The sequence below is a fragment of the Athene noctua genome, chromosome 13, assembly GCF_965140245.1.
Source record: "Athene noctua chromosome 13, bAthNoc1.hap1.1, whole genome shotgun sequence".
NCBI classification, from domain to species: Eukaryota; Metazoa; Chordata; class Aves; order Strigiformes; family Strigidae; genus Athene; species Athene noctua.
This window is the reverse complement of record NC_134049.1, coordinates 13,326,534-13,344,286: the sequence shown is the minus strand read 5'-3', so window position 1 is coordinate 13,344,286 and position 17,753 is coordinate 13,326,534. Positions and strand designations below refer to the sequence as shown.

General features: G+C 42.6%; 2 protein-coding genes across 6 annotated transcripts in view; one reads left to right on the top strand and one right to left on the bottom strand.

Moving 5' to 3' along the window:
- Positions 1-2,893, bottom strand: part of SLC24A1 (solute carrier family 24 member 1) — an 18,083-nt gene extending 15,190 nt beyond the window's left edge. Inside the window, exons 1-3 of one of the 2 annotated variants that reach the window (XM_074917274.1) lie at positions 2,735-2,889; positions 714-1,247; positions 179-335 (exon numbers count right to left, since the gene is read on the bottom strand). In XM_074917274.1, the coding sequence (XP_074773375.1) occupies positions 179-335; positions 714-1,102 (546 nt within the window). In that variant the 5' untranslated portion in view covers positions 1,103-1,247; positions 2,735-2,889. Of the gene's footprint in view, positions 1-178; positions 1,248-2,734 lie in introns of both variants that reach the window. The other variant, XM_074917273.1, reaches the window with a different exon arrangement.
- INTS14 (integrator complex subunit 14) overlaps positions 1-17,744 on the top strand; it is a 19,951-nt gene extending 2,207 nt beyond the window's left edge. The window contains exons 2-13 of one of the 4 annotated variants that reach the window (XM_074917277.1): positions 1,577-1,803; positions 4,374-4,640; positions 7,334-7,441; positions 9,187-9,342; positions 10,656-10,774; positions 11,191-11,333; positions 13,552-13,644; positions 14,716-14,860; positions 15,112-15,245; positions 15,350-15,468; positions 15,853-15,918; positions 16,857-17,744. In XM_074917277.1, coding sequence (XP_074773378.1) covers positions 1,660-1,803; positions 4,374-4,640; positions 7,334-7,441; positions 9,187-9,342; positions 10,656-10,774; positions 11,191-11,333; positions 13,552-13,644; positions 14,716-14,860; positions 15,112-15,245; positions 15,350-15,468; positions 15,853-15,918; positions 16,857-17,108 — 1,746 coding nt within the window. In that variant the 5' untranslated portion in view covers positions 1,577-1,659 and the 3' untranslated portion in view covers positions 17,109-17,744. Of the gene's footprint in view, positions 1-1,576; positions 1,804-3,220; positions 3,957-4,029; positions 4,267-4,373; positions 4,641-7,333; positions 7,442-9,186; positions 9,343-10,655; positions 10,775-11,190; positions 11,334-13,551; positions 13,645-14,715; positions 14,861-15,111; positions 15,246-15,349; positions 15,469-15,852; positions 15,919-16,856 lie in introns of those variants that run through there. The other 3 variants (XM_074917275.1, XM_074917278.1, XM_074917279.1) reach the window with 3 other exon arrangements.
- The last annotated feature ends 9 nt before the right edge of the window (positions 17,745-17,753 follow it).

The following is a 17,753-nucleotide window of genomic DNA, read 5'->3' as shown; positions in this document are numbered from 1 at the left end:
TAGAACCTCTACTATCTAGATTGCATTTCCCTCATTTTATAACCATAATTATTGACCAGTACCTGTATTCTGAGGTTTTGTTTGAATATGCACTTTGTGAAGGAGATGCAGTTTTTCTTTGTGGTTTATGCTAGAATGAATTATTTCCAACTTGCCCTCTGAAAATAAGGACACCAACCTTCCGTATATGCTCTGCTGATGCTGCCTGCACAGCATTTAGCCTCTTGTTCAGCTCCTGCTTCACCCATTGTTCTAGGTACACGTTGTGTTTCATAGTGAATACATATGTGGCATAGGCAGTCAGTAAAAGGAGGCTTTCCCACCAATCAATGACACTGTCTAGGAAAAACAGGATGAGCATCAGTAAGTCTACAATGTAGAATGAGATGTCTCTAAATAAGGGCCACCATGTCAGGTGGAGTATCTCCCTTGAGAAGAGGGCACAGGTGCCAATGACAAAGAGGATATTAAACACTGCTGAGCCCACAATGGTACCGATGCCCACATTGCTGTGTGAGATGAAGACACCTATGAGGGAGGTGAAGAGTTCTGGTGCTGATCCACCTGCTGCCATGAAGGTGGCTCCAGCCACATCTTCAGAGATCTGCAACTTCTCTGTGATCACTCCCAAAGCAGGGACAAAATACTCATCACACACTATGGCCAAGGCCACAAATACATATGTCATGCCAAAGATGTGAAGTACAACCCACCCTTGCCTGCGTTCTTCCACACTGAACAGGTCCTCGGGATATTCTCCTTTAGATTCATATGGTGGCTTTCCACCTGGGTAGCTTTCACTGACATTTTCTTGCTGTGGTGTTGTATCCACTGATGTAGTGATGGGCACAGTTGGCTCAGTATCCACATACACACAGTGCCTTATTTTGGGTGTTGCTGTGACATTGCTTGTTACGGCAGTCTGGTTGCTGGGGAGGTCCCTGGAGGTCACTTTGACAGGGTCCGTGGGTTGGGGTGTTGTGTGTGGTGCTGGAAGGGCAGAGGGGCTGAACTGGAGCTGATAAAGAGAGAGGGTCAACACTATGGCAAGCAAGAAAAGGATTCGGTTCCGTTGTAGCCGCCTTCTCCGTGGTAAATTCATTTCCTAAAAGTTCAAAAATCCAAGCCGTGTCCAGAAGCCACTGAAGACTTCTCTTGATCAGTAATTTACACTTATATCCACCATTGGAGATTCTCGTTGATCTTTAGCATCAGGAGTGAAACTGCATGACACAAAGTGAAGAATCCTGCAAAAGAAAATCTGGTGTAAAAAAATAAAGTACTGCAACTTTCCAGCATTTGGGTAACATTAAATCACTGACTGCTTTTCTATTTTTCAATAAATAGACTTAAATGAGTACAGGCAGATCTAGATTCAGGTTTCAGTCTTTTTCTTTTCTGACTGTAGGCTATGTTGATTAATATTCAAAGGTTTTGCTTAATAGAGAGGAGTTGCCAAGACAGTCCAATCTGAGCTGAATTCTGATTTCACCTTATGCCCATATCCAGGAGTTATTACGGCTTGTGTTTTCACTTGAGTCCAGTCGTTATTCTGTAATATTATTTATTGGGTCAGTGTTCTGCAGGAGGAAAGGACATGGCTCTGTCAAGGAACCTACTTTAAATTGCTAGAAAAGATGACGCTCTGAAGACAAGATCATGCTGTTAAAACCTCCCTCCTCACAGACCAGTTATTCACCCAAGCAACCTCGTCAGGAAGATGAAAACAGCTTGACAGTTCCCAGCTATGCTGCTCCATGGTTCTCCAGCCTTGCACTCCCACAGAACACACACCAAGCAATGGTGAGCTTTTTTCTTTCAGTTTGAGAAGAACATGAGGAAGACTTGGTTCTAGTAAAACTGAGGGTGCTGAGCATTCATTTGTTTCTATGACTACATCTTTTCAAGCCTTTCTGCAGAAATCAGAACTGGCAAAGTGGAATTGTAATCATACCTTTTATTAGGGGATAATTAGCATATCTTGCATAACTATTTGAACAGCTTTTAGAAAGGGAGAGAAATTGTAAATGCCAGAGTGACAGAGCCCACAGCTGTGACTGTATGGAGAGAGTAGAGTGATTTGAGGCTGGACAAAATTTACCCTTCAGCACTGCTTGAATGTTTTACCTTAGAATATCACTCTTTATGGATTTATTTTTTTTTTTCCCCCAGAGTGGGAATGTTACATTATTTTTGAGCTGGATATGAATCACAGTTTTGTAAGCCATTCTCAGATAAGCTCTTCATGCAAGTATGCACACACTTACCCTCTTGCATAACATCCAGTGAAGTAATCAGCCTAAATTTCTTGCAAGACAGGCATTATTACCTTCTTTTAAATAGTTGGGAGGATCACGCATATGGCACAACTGCATAATACGTATAACAAATTGCACATTATTAGAAAATAACCCTTCCTAACAAAGATAAGAGAGTAAAAAGAATGACATAGAACAGTATATGCACACGCTCCTATTTAAACACTGGCTTTACTTCTCTCCAAAATGACCTACTTGAAAGACCTTTTGCAAGCAGAAACGTATCCAAAGCTAGGATCAACTGTAAGAGCTTGCCAGCCTTTCACAATACCTGACCGTCAGCCTCTTTGTTTCTCTAGTCTTGTAAGTTTAGCAGTTCTCTTAGAGGTCAAATCCTGATCAACTCCTTTCTCCCTGGTTGGACTGTCTCAGTCATAAGAGATCTGTTTGTAATCGAACGAACCTCCATAGCTTACCTTCCAAAGATCCTGTCCAAAAGCAAGAGGAGTACTGAGGGTTAGGCGTAGTGCTGGAAGCTTCTTTGGTACTTAACAGCCAGATGGGAGATGCTGTTGCAGAGAGAGGCAGATGAAAATGATCCCATTTTCACGATGCCTCTGCTGGCAGAGTTCTAATACAAGAGAGGGTCAGGTGTGAAGGACATATTACTGGAGGAATAGCCAATCCAGTTTAATACCTGCAGTCCCTAAGAAGATTAAATAGCATTGTATAGATTTGGGTCTATCTCTGAAGCCAATATCTTTCTCTGCTACTCCAGGTTATTCTCAGTATGAGGACAAGTGATTATCTCCATTGCAAGCTACCAGATGAAAGCACCAACTGTGAGACATGTATCATTCTCACAGCAGCTATAGAAGAGAGCAGCGGGGGTAAATCACACCGCTCCTCTGCATGGAGCAGTGGTCACTTAAACAAGGCAACTTGCACGTACCTTCATTTTGAGGCATCTCGTACAGCTGACAGGCCCAGAGAAGCAGCTCTGCTGGCCTCTGCCATGAGTCTACTTTGTGATGACAGAGGGAGGTTTAAAAACTCACTGTCTCCTGGAAAAATCCCTCAGCTCCCACAACATGACCACCAAGGCAGAGGGACGCTGCAGGGCCCCGTGCACAGGCAGTCCCTCGTTGGCAGAGCAACCCCAGGATGGTGTTTCAGTCACTCTTCTGTGCCGAGCGGCGGCACTGACATGGTGCAACTCCACAAAGGAAGAAATAACATTTCTGGCCAAAGATTTAATGGTCATAAAAATCCAATCAACAGATTTCTCACGGGGAAATTAGAAAATTATTATTTGATAATTTTAAAGCAAACGGTTGTCTGGATGGACAGTTTGGCAACAGAGTTTACTGAATCCCCCATCCTTACGGCCACCTTCACGTAACAGGGAGAAGAGGCCCCTTACCCACTCGGGGTGCTTATGCAGAAACTCTTCTCTAGGCGTAGCAGTCCTTTTTTATCGTGGCAGCACATTTCCACAATACTCGCATCTAACTCCACCGCTTTCCCTAACGCATGCAGCATTACAGACTCTTGCTTTTACCGATGAAAATACCGGTTTTCTCACTGCCCGCCGCGGGGAGGCTGAGGGCTGTGGGGAGCGGCCCCTTCCCGCCTCGGCCGCGGCGTTCCGGGGGGACGGTTTCTGCGACGGACCCATGGCGGCACGGCGGGCCGGGGGTGAGCGCCACCATTTCCCTTCCCCCTCTCACCCCCCGAAACACCCCGAGCTGTCCCCGGGGGAGGGCTCCGGGGAGAGGCCCCGCTGAGGGGAAGGTTCGGGAGGGAGGGCTGGCTCCCTGCCGGGGGTCCCGGGCCTCTCCGCGGCCCTCGGAGTGCCACTGCTGCTCCCTTTCCCCCATCGAGGCTCAGCCCTGGCCGCGCTCGCCGTTTCCAGGCCTTTACAGCCGGCTGGACGTGCTGTGTGTGGGTCGGGAACAGACCTGTTGACTCAGTCTGTGCTAAATCACGCGTTTGGGGGGGCAAAAGGGTAATTGTCCCTTCCCGCACCGCGCAGGGGGTCAGAGGACCAGATTAAATCGCTCTGTAACTGCAGCTTCAGTAATCATGTGTGCCATTTTCTTCCTCCTCATGCAGGGGATCACTGTTCTCCGCGGCGGTAGCAGAGAGGAGCAGCTCATCATGCCGACGGTGGTGGTGATGGACGTGTCGCTCTCCATGACCCGGCCAGTGTCGGTGGAGGGCTCCGAGGAGTACCAGCGGAAACACCTGGCAGTCCACGGCCTGACTATGCTGTTTGAACACATGGCGACCAACTACAAGCTGGAGTTCACGGCCTTGGTGGTGTTTTCATCGCTCTGGGAGTTGATGGTGCCCTTTACAAGAGATTACAACACGCTTCAGGTAAGGTGCATGAAGGAGCTTACAAAAGCAGTAAGCTGCCAACATTAAAAGAAATACCAAACCCCCACGCATGTTTCCAAATCATGTTGAAATTGTGTGATTTCTTGTCATTCTGTCACAATGTCTTGAATTGTGTGGTTTATTTTTGTATTGGGTTTGCGTGGCAAGGTTTTGGTAGTAGGGGGGCTGCAGGAGTGGCTAGAAGCTTCCCCCCCATGTCTGATGGAACCAATGCCAACTGGCTCTGAGACAGACCTGCTGCTGGCCAAGGCTGAGCCCATCAGTGGTGGTGGTAGCACCTCTGTGATAAAACATTTAACATGGGGGGGGGCGACGGACGGATGGACTTGGGAGGGCAATTGTAGCGTGACAATATGTGAAACACCCAGGTCAGTGAAGGAGGGGGAGGAGGTGCTCCAGGCGCTGGAGCAGATTCCCCTGCAGCCCGTGGGGCAGCCCATGGTGAGGCAGCTGTGCCCTGCACCCATGGAGGCCCACGGGGGAGCAGAGACCCACCTGCAGCCCGTGGGGGACCCCACACCAAAGCAGGAGAGTGCCCGGAGGAAGCTATGACCCCATGGGAAGCCCGTGCTGGAGCAGGCTCCTGGCAGGACCTGTGGTCCCGCGGAGAGAGGAGCCCATGCTGGAGCAGGTTTGCTGGTAGGAGCTGTGACCCCGTGAGGGACCCACGCTGGAGCAGCCTGTTCCTGAGGGGCTGCACCCCGTGGGAGGGACCCACAGTGCCACAGTTCATGAAGAACTGCAGCCTATGGGAAAGACTCATGTTGGAGAAGTTCATGGAGGGCTGTCTCCCGTGGGAGGGACCCCCGCTGGAGCAGGGGAAGAGTATGAGGAGTCCTCCCCCTGAGGAGGAAGGAGTAGCAGAAGCAATAGGTGATGAACTGAACACAATCCCTGTTCCTCATCCCTTTGCTCCACACGGTGGGAGGAGAAAGAGATAATCAGGAGTAAAGTTGATCCCAGGAAGAAGGGAGGGGCAGGGTGAAGGTGTCATTTAAGATGTGGTTTTATTTCGCATTAAACTGATTTACGACAGACACGTTGTGTCTGTTTTGTACATGATGGTAATTGGTGAATGATCTCTCCTTGTCCTTATCTTGACCCAGGAGCCTTTCATTATATTTTCTCTCCCCTGCCTGGCTGAGGAGGGGAGCGATAGAGCAGACTGGGGGGCACCTGGCCTCCAGCCTTGGTCAACCGAGCAAGTCATTTTTAAGGCAGCACACTTGAATTCACTGTTTGCCAAGCTGCCTTTGTAGTGTAGTTTCCAGAATGATTGGTGATTTCAGGATGTTGTTTTCAAAAGAAATTTGAAACACTTGGAAATTAACTCCTAAAATGCTGCCAGGAACATTTTTAACTCTTTTGAAAAGTGTTTAGAAATACCAGCTATTTGAGGAGGTGAACCCAACCAAGATCAACCCACCACAATCCTTATTTGAAGGATAGGTGAAATCAATGCATTTGGAACACTTTGCTACCTTGCACATTGTGCCTTAGCAGGTAACCACTGGAGTGTGGCTAATTAAGTTAAAAGTGAGGCTGGAGGAAAGGGCTGCCTGATGAAGCTTTTAAAGTGGTTCTGTGATGTTCATGTTTTTGTCTGTAGTTGTTGATTTGCTCTTGATAAATGATGCAGCAGAAAGGACCATTTAGAAAGGTTTTGAGTTAAGTGGTTTGGTAGAGAGAAGATGCTTTTAAGAGTGTAGCGGTTGAAGCAGGTTGAGAATAAGTGATTTTAGGCCTCACAGATGTGACGGGAAGTTGGAAGAAAACGGAAAGGATAAAGTCCAAGAAGGAAATTTCACGTGAATGCAGTAAGTCACTGAAAGTCTCTGAATCCAGTAAAAATTGTAATATGTATCTGATTATCATATATAATCTTAGGACAAAATGACATGTCACTGTCACAGGGCACCATGGTTTAGGTTTGTCCGTGGTGGGACATAGAGATTTTAAATGATATTCTGATATGTTTGCAGTTTAGCAGATGAATGCCAGCGCATTCTCTTTGATTTATTTTCTCCTCCCTAGGAGTTCATTTGAGGAATTTCTGAAAGCCAAGAATCCAGCCAAGCTCCTCTAGCATGTTTTACAGCTACACCCTTCTTATGATGTTGTGTTAAGTGTGAAGTTTTCACTTTAAGGAGAAAAGCTGGTTTACGGTTATGGAAACAGGATGCGGATATGAGTTTTGGATTCTGTTATGCTCTCTGCCAAAGAGTTTTTCTGAGACAAGCTCCTTGCGGTCTACTTTCTGAATTCCTAAGAAGTTAAAGTTGCTCTGATGCCTGGGAGGATTTTCTAAGCTAAATGTTTCATGTTAGACGTTGCTTCAGATTTTGACTTTACTGTTTCTTTGAGACATGCAAAGGATTTTTTTCTCTTAAAGAGCTGTGTTTGTAATATTACAGTTCCTTCAAAGTCAGCTGTCCTTGTTGTCTCATGATATCATTCATTATTTATTCTATATTTCTTTTAACTTTTTTTTTTTAACTTTGCAGGTCATATGTAACAACATAGCACTTTGCATTGTGCGGCAGTACAGCTGTGTTACAATGCAAAGCAAACATACTGACTTACCACAGGACTGTGAATAACTTTTCAGTGTTTTCAGTGTTTCCTGGTAGTGATACTTCACCCACCAATGACAGTCGTGTTTGTCTTTACAGGAAGCCCTAAGTAACATGGATGATTATGACAAAACCTGTTTAGAATCAGCACTGCTGGGGGTTTGCAATATTGTCCAGCAAGAATGGGGTGCAGCGATTCCTTGCCAGGTATGACTGATTTCACTGTTCTTAGGATCTAGCATATACTTAGTACTCCCTATAAGTTGCTGATGGAAGTGGAAATGTAATTTGAATACTCTCAGACATCCTGGTGCTACAGGAAGAAAAAGAATTAGTATTTTGGATATATCTGGAATATGAGCAGAAGGCAGTCTTTATGAAAAAATATTCAGCAGCAAAAAACTAGACTGCTTCCTGTCCAATGTGTCTTTGTAGTGGAGCAGATTACAAGATCTGGCCCAAGAGTACTGTTTTGCAGGCTTGGCATTTCATTTGCATGCAATCTGCTGTCCCAGGAGCCTCGGTCAGTTTGGAAACTGTGTCGTCACACATACTGTAACCTTTCTCCTCCAGTACCTGATGGTTTCCAGGGCTTGTAAGAGTTCCAGGTGTCAAGCAACACCATGGGACTACTGCTGAGTGTGTTTTGATCTGTTTTCTTTCCCTAACGAGTCATTTGGCAGGCATCTGATCACATGCTCCATTCAGCCCTTGCAGCTCTGAGCCTTACGAATTTGCTGCCTCTTATAGCAAAGTCTGCTTTTAGCCCCTGGTTTTCTGAGGCACTTAAGACCCGGTTGGTCTTTGGGTTAGGATTTAAGTTCAGTAATTTTGCAGCTCAGTGAGCTAGGAAGATGTCTCAAGTAATATTCCTTAAGGAGGAAAAGGATAGATGTTTATTGGTTAGGCAATGCTTCATAATCTAACGAGGATGAGATGTAAAAACCAAGCATAATGCAGACCTCAACAATTTGGTCTCTTGTTTGTGTCATGGCTCATTTTACTGGACCTTCAGGTGATGACATGATGAAAGGCAGTCATGAGTGTACTGTGCAGAATCTTGTAGTAGTGAAAAACATTACTGGTGAGCAACAGTACAGATGGTAATTGAAGGGACTGTAAAAGAGAGTTTGAAGATGAGGAGAGAATACAAATCTGATGTAGCATAGGGTTTCAATTGGATTTGATTTTCCTTACCTCTCAGCCAAAAATAATGCCTGCTGTTGTTGTGCAGTGTGAAAAGAACAGCTATTTTATTACTCTGGATATGACTGGGTCTCAGCTGAGTCTAGTTACATTATTCAACATAACCTATTAGTGCATTTTCCACAAGGAGTGGCTTTAGGACATGCAACTGAATGGAAAAATGCATATTTTTGCTTTAATACTTCTGCTGCAAAATGTGAACATACTGCAGCTGTATTTGTTTGCAAAGAGTTAGGGTAGTTAATACCACCTACTGTATGGCTTTTGTGGCTTGTAGTGGAAGTTGGGTTGCCCTCTAGATTCTGCAGAAGAAATGAGCTTTATCTTCCATCTGAAAATAAACCTAAAGTTCTTGAGTCCATCAGCAGCAGGCTGCTTTTTGGGCTGTATAGTCACTGTGCTTCTAGTATACACTTAAAATGGTCATGTTTATGCACAGCATGGCGTGTTGGTGAAATTTAAATTTCAGTGCAATTGCCTAATTACAATGACGTGTATATTTACCGTGCACATAGTTTAAATCACAATGGTTAAATCTGCAGTTTCTCATTTATGTAACTGTTTCTGGAAATTTTACTTGCAATTCCTTCCACAGCTCAGGAAAGGAAATTCCCAGGTGAACAGGCATTTTCAGTATAGAAGTGCATGCCGCTAGCAAGACTACTGAAATGTTGGTGTATAGTTGCCCTCTGCAGATAGAAACGTGTCTTGTCTTGAAAATGCTGATCTATCCTCTTCCATTCAAGGTTGTTCTTGTCACTGATGGCTGCTTGGGGATCGGCAGAGGCTCCCTACGGCACTCTCTAGCTACTCACAACCAGCGAAGTGAAAGCAACCGCTTTCCGCTGCCTTTCCCATTCCCATCCAAGTTGTATGTCATGTGCATGGCAAATCTCGAAGAGGTGATGTCTTTAACACGTACCTTCTTTGTTGCATTGGATAATTATTGGTCTTCTCTGAACTAATGATCAGGTCAGCACAAAACATACTTTGATGTTCTTGTGCTTAGTTTTAAAGTTGAGTTGACGTTCCAGTGCTTAGTGTTAGTTCTTTGGTGAAATGTAACCATAGTATCTTTTTTAAAGTTTATTATTGCACTATTATTATCTATTGCATTATTATCAGAATCTTTATAAATCATATTAGTTTCTCCCTGAGGAATATTATGCAATATTTATTTCCCTGTTTATGTTATTACTTTTACTGCATTAATTACATTGAATGTCTTTGGGGGATTTTCTTAATCTACAGTTAAATTCTTGAATAAATTACTTCTATTGCAAAGATGCTCAACACTTAAAACAACAATAGCTGTATGTAGGAAGGTGCATGAGCAAAATTTTGAAGTCTCCAAGCCAGTGTTCAAACCAGTTTCCCCTATTTTTGAAGGAAGAGCGACTTTTCTTTCTCTTCAGGTACCTTTGAAAAATCTCAAGACCAGCTTTAACAATCTTCACAGTAGTTAGAATTTTGTTGAATAAAAATGTTTAAAAAGAAGCTTATATAGACTAAAGTTCCTTTTATTGATAGCATTGCTTTTGACTTGACACCTGTGTTCTTCTGTCCATCACAGAAGTATTTTCTACTTAGGCATGCAATAGATACTTCAGCTTCAGGGTCTCTATCAAGGATGATCCTCTCGATTAAGCTGATGGATTGAAGCATTGTTTACACTTCAGAATAACTGGGAAAATGTTTAAAATAAATCCTCTATAACTGACAAGCATTCTCTAAGAACTTCTCAGAAATAATTATATCTGCCTTCCGTCCTAAAAATTATGTTATTCTGAAGGGTCTGGAAACTGAACTTTGCCAATAATATGTTATACTAGTTAAGGCATTCCTGTGCTCTTGAAGACTAAGAGCTTCTGGGATTTTTGTTTGCCTGAACCTGCTTTCGAAGCAGAATCTAGCATGATAAAGCAATGTCTTGGGAGTTGGACTCGATGGTCCTTATGGGTCCCTTCCAACTCAAGATACTCTGTGATTATTTGTTACCAGGCCAAATGCTGCATCTGGTCTAATATAAATGCAACATAAGGAGTACATTTCCTGGGAGACCAGGAATGTTGGTTTATTCAGAAAGGAGTGAGATAACAAAAAATCATGTTAGCATCCAGTTGGATGCTTTTGTTGTGTGTATTTTCTGAAAACATACGGGTTAATAAAAAGAGAGCAAAAAGAAAACAAAAACATTTTACTTTATTTTTTACAGCTTCAAAGCACAGATTCCTTAGACTGCCTGGAACGGCTCATAGATTTAAACAATGGAGAAGGGCAGATTTTCACCATTGATGGACCCCTTTGCCTGAAGAATGTCCAGTCAATGTTTGGGTTAGTAGATAATATGCCTTTGTGAAAGTTTCCAGTTAGTATCCGTAAAGGAAAACAAGTATAATAAGAAATCTGATGATATGAGGTGTTCTAATTCTCATTTAGTTTTTGATCTTGTTAAGTGTATTTTCATCTTGACCTTCACTGGTTAAGGTCGATATTTATTTTAATTATTATGTAACCAAATCATAGTATCTGTTTATGATGGACAGATAGAAGATACTAATTTCCACAATTACTATTAGTTCGCCATCAGTGTGATAATATGCTGCTTTGTTTCATAATTGAGCAATGCTAGAAATATTGAATTAACTGTAGTTAAAAAAAAAAGGTTTTGGAGCTAAGTAGTGTTCTTCAGACAAACTATTTTCATGTGGTATGTATTATGTTTTTCTTAATAACTGATCATGTTCTAGAAAGCTAATAGACCTGGCTTATACACCATTCCATGCTGTTCTCAAGTGCGGCCACTTAACATCTGATGTGCAAGTATTTCCCAGACCAGAACCTTTCATTATAGATGAGGAAATAGACCCCATCCCTAAAGCAATTAATACAGGTAACTCTCAAATCTTTGACTGCTTTTTTACTTAAATCCATTTGATTTCTACCTTTTCACTACCACCTCTTATCCTGTATGTTTCACCCACTTTCTCTCTGCAAGGATCAATCACTGACTGTGTAACTTTTTTGGTATATGTGGCACCAGGGGACAAGAACATCATCCTGTTTCAGCCATGTGCACCTGTTAATAGGGTTGGAGTAGGGGAGAGGGACTTTCAAAGCTCAAGGTGGCAATTTCTATGTGTAAAGACTGTGGAAGACAGCCACAGGCTGCTTTCCATGAATACCCTCATAAGCTTCATGGAGACTGAGAGAGTTGTGTTTGAGAAGGGGCTGCATTTTGTGTTAGAGTTGCCTTTACCAGAAGAGCTCTGTATTATCAGGTGAGACAAACTAGCATCTTTCTGGAAGCTTCTTCAAGAAATCCACTAGGAGTGGAGTCGAGAAGAATTAGTGAGGCAGCAGAAGTAAAGGTTGAAATTTATGAAATCCCTGACTTTATACTTTGTCTGTCATTCTGGCACTTCTTACCAATAGTAGGTTATTTTTTAAAACAACTGTGCAAAGAAAACCTTTCTCAGCCCTCCCATTAGTGGACACCACACAGCAGGTAGGCTGTAGAGAGCCCATGCCTGTGACTGGTGAATGGCTAGGTACACTTCTTGGAGAGAATACACTGAAGTTCACTGCTTTGCTTTAAGAATTAAGTTTGAACTGTAGCATCAAAATTGCTCTCAGCTCCTCAGTAGTGCACTCAGCCACTTGAAACACATCTTTTTTGTGAGCTTCTAGACCTACTGGCAATTTAATTTCCTGAATCTGTCCTGTAGACTTCTTTTTTATTCTCTATTCATCAAAATGTGCACAGCTTGCATGTGAATAAGGACACAATAGTGGTAAAATTTTCCAAGGAAGTGAACTGCAACCCATAAATTACTGCCACCAAGATTGCCTTGATTTGTTTGGGGTTTTTTAAATCTGCAAGATATAAAACATTTCTCACTTGGGGTGTGATTGCTTCTTATTTAGCTGCATACTGTTTAAATAGGAATGAGTGTGTCTGTACCAAAATAGCAAAAGCAAGGAAAAAGAGCATGCCGTGTCTCTTGATGAGGGAGGCTTTGTGTTGCATTCGGTCTTAGAGTTCCTTCTGTCGTTCCAAAGATGGGAATTTGGCATCAAGGAAATTTTGTTCTGTATGCATTAAAATGCGTAATGAAGCGTCTGGTGTGCTCAGCCCCTGAATTCCTCCATGGCTTTAATCAAGTGTTTGTTGTTCAGCTATGAGAAAAATCAGTAAAATTGCCTTTGGGCCACGTCCTTTGCTTGGGCTGTCAAGGAAAAGACTGTGCTCCCCAGTTCTGGCTGCCGTGCAGGTTGAAAACACGTTGAATTTCTAATTGTGCCATACACATATGGACGTGTGTCCACAGCTAAAACACATCAACGTGTGTCAGCATGGAGCACATGTGTCACCATGCTTCATGTAGAGAAGAGTTTGCAAAGGAGGTACTCCCTACATCCCTGCCAGGGTAGAGCTGGTCAAAGGCTAATCCTAAACCACAAACCAAAACCTTCACATGGCTGAGAGACACGAACCTGATACAATATTTCTTGCAGCCAAGAAGTGAGGAGGAAATCAGACAAGGCTGAGCATGAAGCACATGGCTGCCTCAGTCTTTTACCAGCAAATACGCACAATTCTGTATGAGATGGAGCTGCATTTAAACTTCCAGTGGGCGTGTAAAACTCAAGAGCCACAACTCAGTCTTCTCAGTCCTGAGAACATGCCCCACTGGGGCTAACCCTGCTAGAGTTGATGGAAATCCCTGCAGGTTCTGTGACGCCAGTGTGAAGCTAGTAGATGTGGTTTAGTCCTTTGTTTTCTTTCCTTTTGAATTTATAAGATGGCAATGGATTGTGTAGAGTGCAAAAAACAACATGCACAATTTTGTATTTGTCTAGCAGCAGAGTTCATGGACAGCAGTATGTGTGTGATGAAAGTTATGTTTTCATCTTAGACTGTCATGATACTATGTAGGAATGTTTGTATCTTAACACCTAGACACCCCAGTCAGGGTTGGGGCTGTGTTGTGCTACTTCTGGTCACTGCTTCAGAAAACTTAGTGGTGCAAGAAATGGTAATGTTAAATTGACTCTGAATACATTTCAGCTGTTTCTAAATCTGACTTAATCCTGTTGTCTCCCCACAGATTTAGAAATTGTTGGCTTTGTAGATATAGCTGACATTTCTAGCCCTCCTGTCTTGTCCAGACACTTGGTGCTGCCCATTGCACTTAACAGAGGTGAGCAAGTTTTGTGTCTTTCAGCAAAAACTGCTTTAAGCTTCCCTTGTAACGTCTGTGGTGGTTTAGACTAGAAGCACAGGTTTTATGCTTTATTAAAATGCCAGATGTCTCTAAAGACATGTTTATGTGGTTACATTAAAATTAAAACATTGAACACAAGCTCCTTTTTTTGAATACTGTATTCTTTAGAAAGTTAATAGAGGGAACAGTGTCCCTGTAGCATCATTATTAATAAAACATGCTAAACTTAAAGCTAAAAATAGTTACAGGGCATGAAATATGTAATGCAAGATTAATATTTAATGCCTGAATCTAATTGGTTCTTGGATTGATTTGTTGTTGTGAAAAATCTGATCTTAATCACAACTAGATTGCTCAGTTGTACTTGAGCATTAATTGCTGCTCGTTGGGGCTGAGTATATATGTATCTATACAAATGACTGGTGTAGGCTTCAAGGATGGTTAAGCATATCACTGACTTACAGCTACCTGAGTGCTTGTGATAAGGACTTCCCCTTTTCTTTTATCATGGCCTTGGAGTGGAGCAAAAAGAAAGTGAGATTTCTTTTGGTAAAGAAGAATGAAAGTTCTAGATATGCTTTCATCTCTGTCTTAACACTCTTATCCTGCTAGGCCTTTCACTTCTGAAGATACTAACAGTTAAGTCACAGCTGTATTCCAGCTGCTAAAACAGTAAGTTTCTCATAATGACCACAAATTGCATAGGAGAGGAGGACTTGAAATTCTGGATGCTTTTGGTTCAGAAGCAGACATGTATTTGTTGCCACACTCCTGCTGACGTTTCGTTACACTTCTAGTTTCTTCGAAGCTGAGGTTTTATTTGCAGTTTTTTGGTAACTCTGTTTTGTGAGTAGGATGCAGTGGAATATTTATATGGCATTATAGTGCCACTTTGCCCAAACAGTTCATTTAGCAGCTGTTCATTCTATAAAAGTATTAATTAACTCTTCCATGTCAGAAAAACACAGGATGGTGTCATGGAAATGAAACTAGTGTGATTGAATTTATTCTTACGTTGTCTCTTGGTTTGCTTTTATTCTTCCTCAGAAGGTGATGAGGTGGGACCTGGGATCACAGATGACACTGAAGATGAGAATTCAGCTAATCAGATTGCCGGGAAAATCCCCAACTTCTGTGTTTTATTACATGGCAGCCTGAAAGTGGAAGGCATGGTGGCTGTCGTCCAGTTGGGGTATGGAGCTGGATGTCTGCCTGAAAAATATCTTTGCTCATTTTATGCTTTATTTATAAATTATGCTTATTTATATCTGTATTCTGTAGAGAACTCTCAACTGCTAGACAAAGCTGTGGATTTTTAGCTGTGGATATGTTTCTACCAGTATAAATAGCAAATAGTGGGCCTCTACACAGTGGGAGGGAGGCAAATTCTAGGCAAAGAGGGGTGGAAGATTTTCAGCCTTTGGGATTTGCTCTTTTCGATAGGCCAGAGTGGTATGGCATGCTCTATTCACAAGCTGATAGCAAGAAGAAGTCAAACCTTATGATGTCGCTTTTTGAACCTGGTCCTGAGCCCCTTCCATGGCTCGGGAAGATGGCACAGCTTGGACCCATTTCAGGTACTGCTCACACTGATCTGAATAACTCTTACATATTCACTGTTGCATGAATGACCTTGCCAAGTTTTACTTGTTAAGTCTGTTCATTGTCTTTTTTCTCCCAGATGCAAAAGAAAATCCTTACGGGGAGGACGACAATAAGAGCCCTTTTCCCTTGCAACCCAAGAACAAGCGCAGTTATGCACAGAATGTTACTGTGTGGATTAAACCAAGTGGCCTCCAGGTAATGACACAGGTTTTAGACTTGATGCTTTGGTTTGATCAGCAGTAGCCATCTTGCCAGCAAAGAGGAGTCTGTGTCTGTCTTGTTCGTTTAATGTAATTGCTTTATTGCTTTTCTTTCGTTTTTATAAACGCTGCCTCTTTAAAATGTCGTGATTAAAATGCAATCAGAAAGCATAGCTTGTTAATGAAAGCTGTGTCTCCAGCGTAGCATCTGGCGTAGTTTATTGGATTTAGTATAATTACCGTTTATGTTTCAGCCTTTGTGAGCTGCAGTATCATCAATGGTCAGCATAATTTATCAATAAATAGTGGAGGATTTTTTTCTGCAACTTCCCCAGCAGTTGCTAAGATTATTTTCTAAAAAAAATTTTCTTTTCTGCAGACAGATGTACAGAAGATCTTGAGAAATGCAAGGAAACTCCCTGAAAAAACTCAAACCTTCTACAAAGTAAGTAGCATTTCAGGCTGGCTCAGGTTTGATCCATAGTGATAGTGGTGCATTTGACAGAGAGGCACATACTGACACAGACATGTCTGTGTCTGGTATGTTCTGTGCAGGCTTGTAGGGCTCTGCAGAAACACACATAGTGCTGGCTCTATTTTACAGACAAGTTAAGGTGGGATGGGGGGGTCTGGTTTCCCTGCCACCACGTTCTCTGTCAGGGTGGCATAGACATGTCATGTTTACAGGTGCCCCTCTTGATCCCTGCTACTTCCACGGTGAACTTCTTTGCAGATTTTATGCAATTGTCCAGGCAGAAATAAACTGGAGAGGAATAGGAACACAGATGTCATTCTGAGTCTGAAAATGTCTCCTACATTTTTAATACAACTGAAGCAGAGAAATACAAAATTCCAGACACATTTGGCCACGTCATAATAATCCATAATCTAGACTGTAGCTGGAGGTAATTGTTATTCCTCCTGTAAGCTTAGTGCTGAAGCAGTTTGTTATTGTAGCCCCAGAGACTTCAAGAATGAATACCCTGCCTAAATGCACATAAGCACTTGTCAGTTTATAGTGAAATCAATATATATACATTTTGCTGGACACTGTAGTTAAAGGCAGCAGAGTCTGTGAAGGCTCAGTTAGAGGCCACCCCCAGCTGGGACACGGACAAAACAGGCAGGTACAACAGCTGAGTGTACAAAAGGAAAAAGGGAGAAGTGGAGGTTTATAGGAAGCGATCAAGGGAAAACCAACTGTTTGGTTGTGCCACTATCATCTTCAGCCCTGAAGCATTTTCTATCTCATGAGCAGCTGGGGAGTTTCCAGCAGCTGTACTGATCACTCAGGTTATTTTCCTCTAAGTGAATAAGCCTGCCTTTAGAAAACCATATGTAAAGGCTTACAGTGCCTTTAATAGGGGTTTTCCTTCTTTGCAGGAACTTAATCGTTTGCGAAAGGCAGCTCTGGCCTTTGGCTTTTTGGACCTCTTGAAAGGCGTGGCGGACATGCTGGAGCGGGAGTGCACTCTGCTTCCTGACACGGCTCATCCCGATGCAGCGTTTCAGCTCACACATGCTGCTCAGCAGCTTAAAGTGGCAAGTACTGGAGCATCGGAATATGCTGCCTATGATCATAACATTGCTCCACTGCAGACAGACTTTTCCAGTAGCACCACTGAAAGAATGTGAAGTCTCAATTTTGGGAGCTTCTGTAGATTAAGACTCAAGTGGTTCAGATTTTCTTTTCCTGTTTACTTTCTAGGACCCATTTTAATCACTGTTTGGAGAGCTTCCTATCAAAACGGGGTCCCTTACCTGCATCAGTGCTCTCTAAATAAATGTAGCTAGTTTGTGGTGGCTTTAGTCAGACCTGGAAACTGTGGAAAGTGTCCCAAAGCCAACTACTCTATTGGATGAAGGGTGGGAGTTAGTGTGAGGAGAGAAAATGCCATCATAGGCAGAAGACTGCTCATGGCTTTTGGCCTCCCCAAATGCAGTTACTACATAGCTGAACTTACTGGTAAAGGTATCCTAAAAGGCAGCTACTATACTTTATATACCAACTTGATTAGTCCAAAGAAAATGTGTGAAAATCACTGTGCCAGATCAGATACACAGCTAATTTCAGGGTGTTGTCACTAATTTTATGCCCGACTTGAAAACCAGTCTGTACTGCCATGAGTTATCACTTGCATTGCAGTGCTTATGCTTGTAAGAGTAACTTAATCTTGTGAGACAAGTTTATTTGTGTTAATATTAATAAAGAGTAATTCTTCATGAAATTTTAAATTGGATCTGTTCCATTTACATAGTAACTAGTCTGTGCGGCCTAAA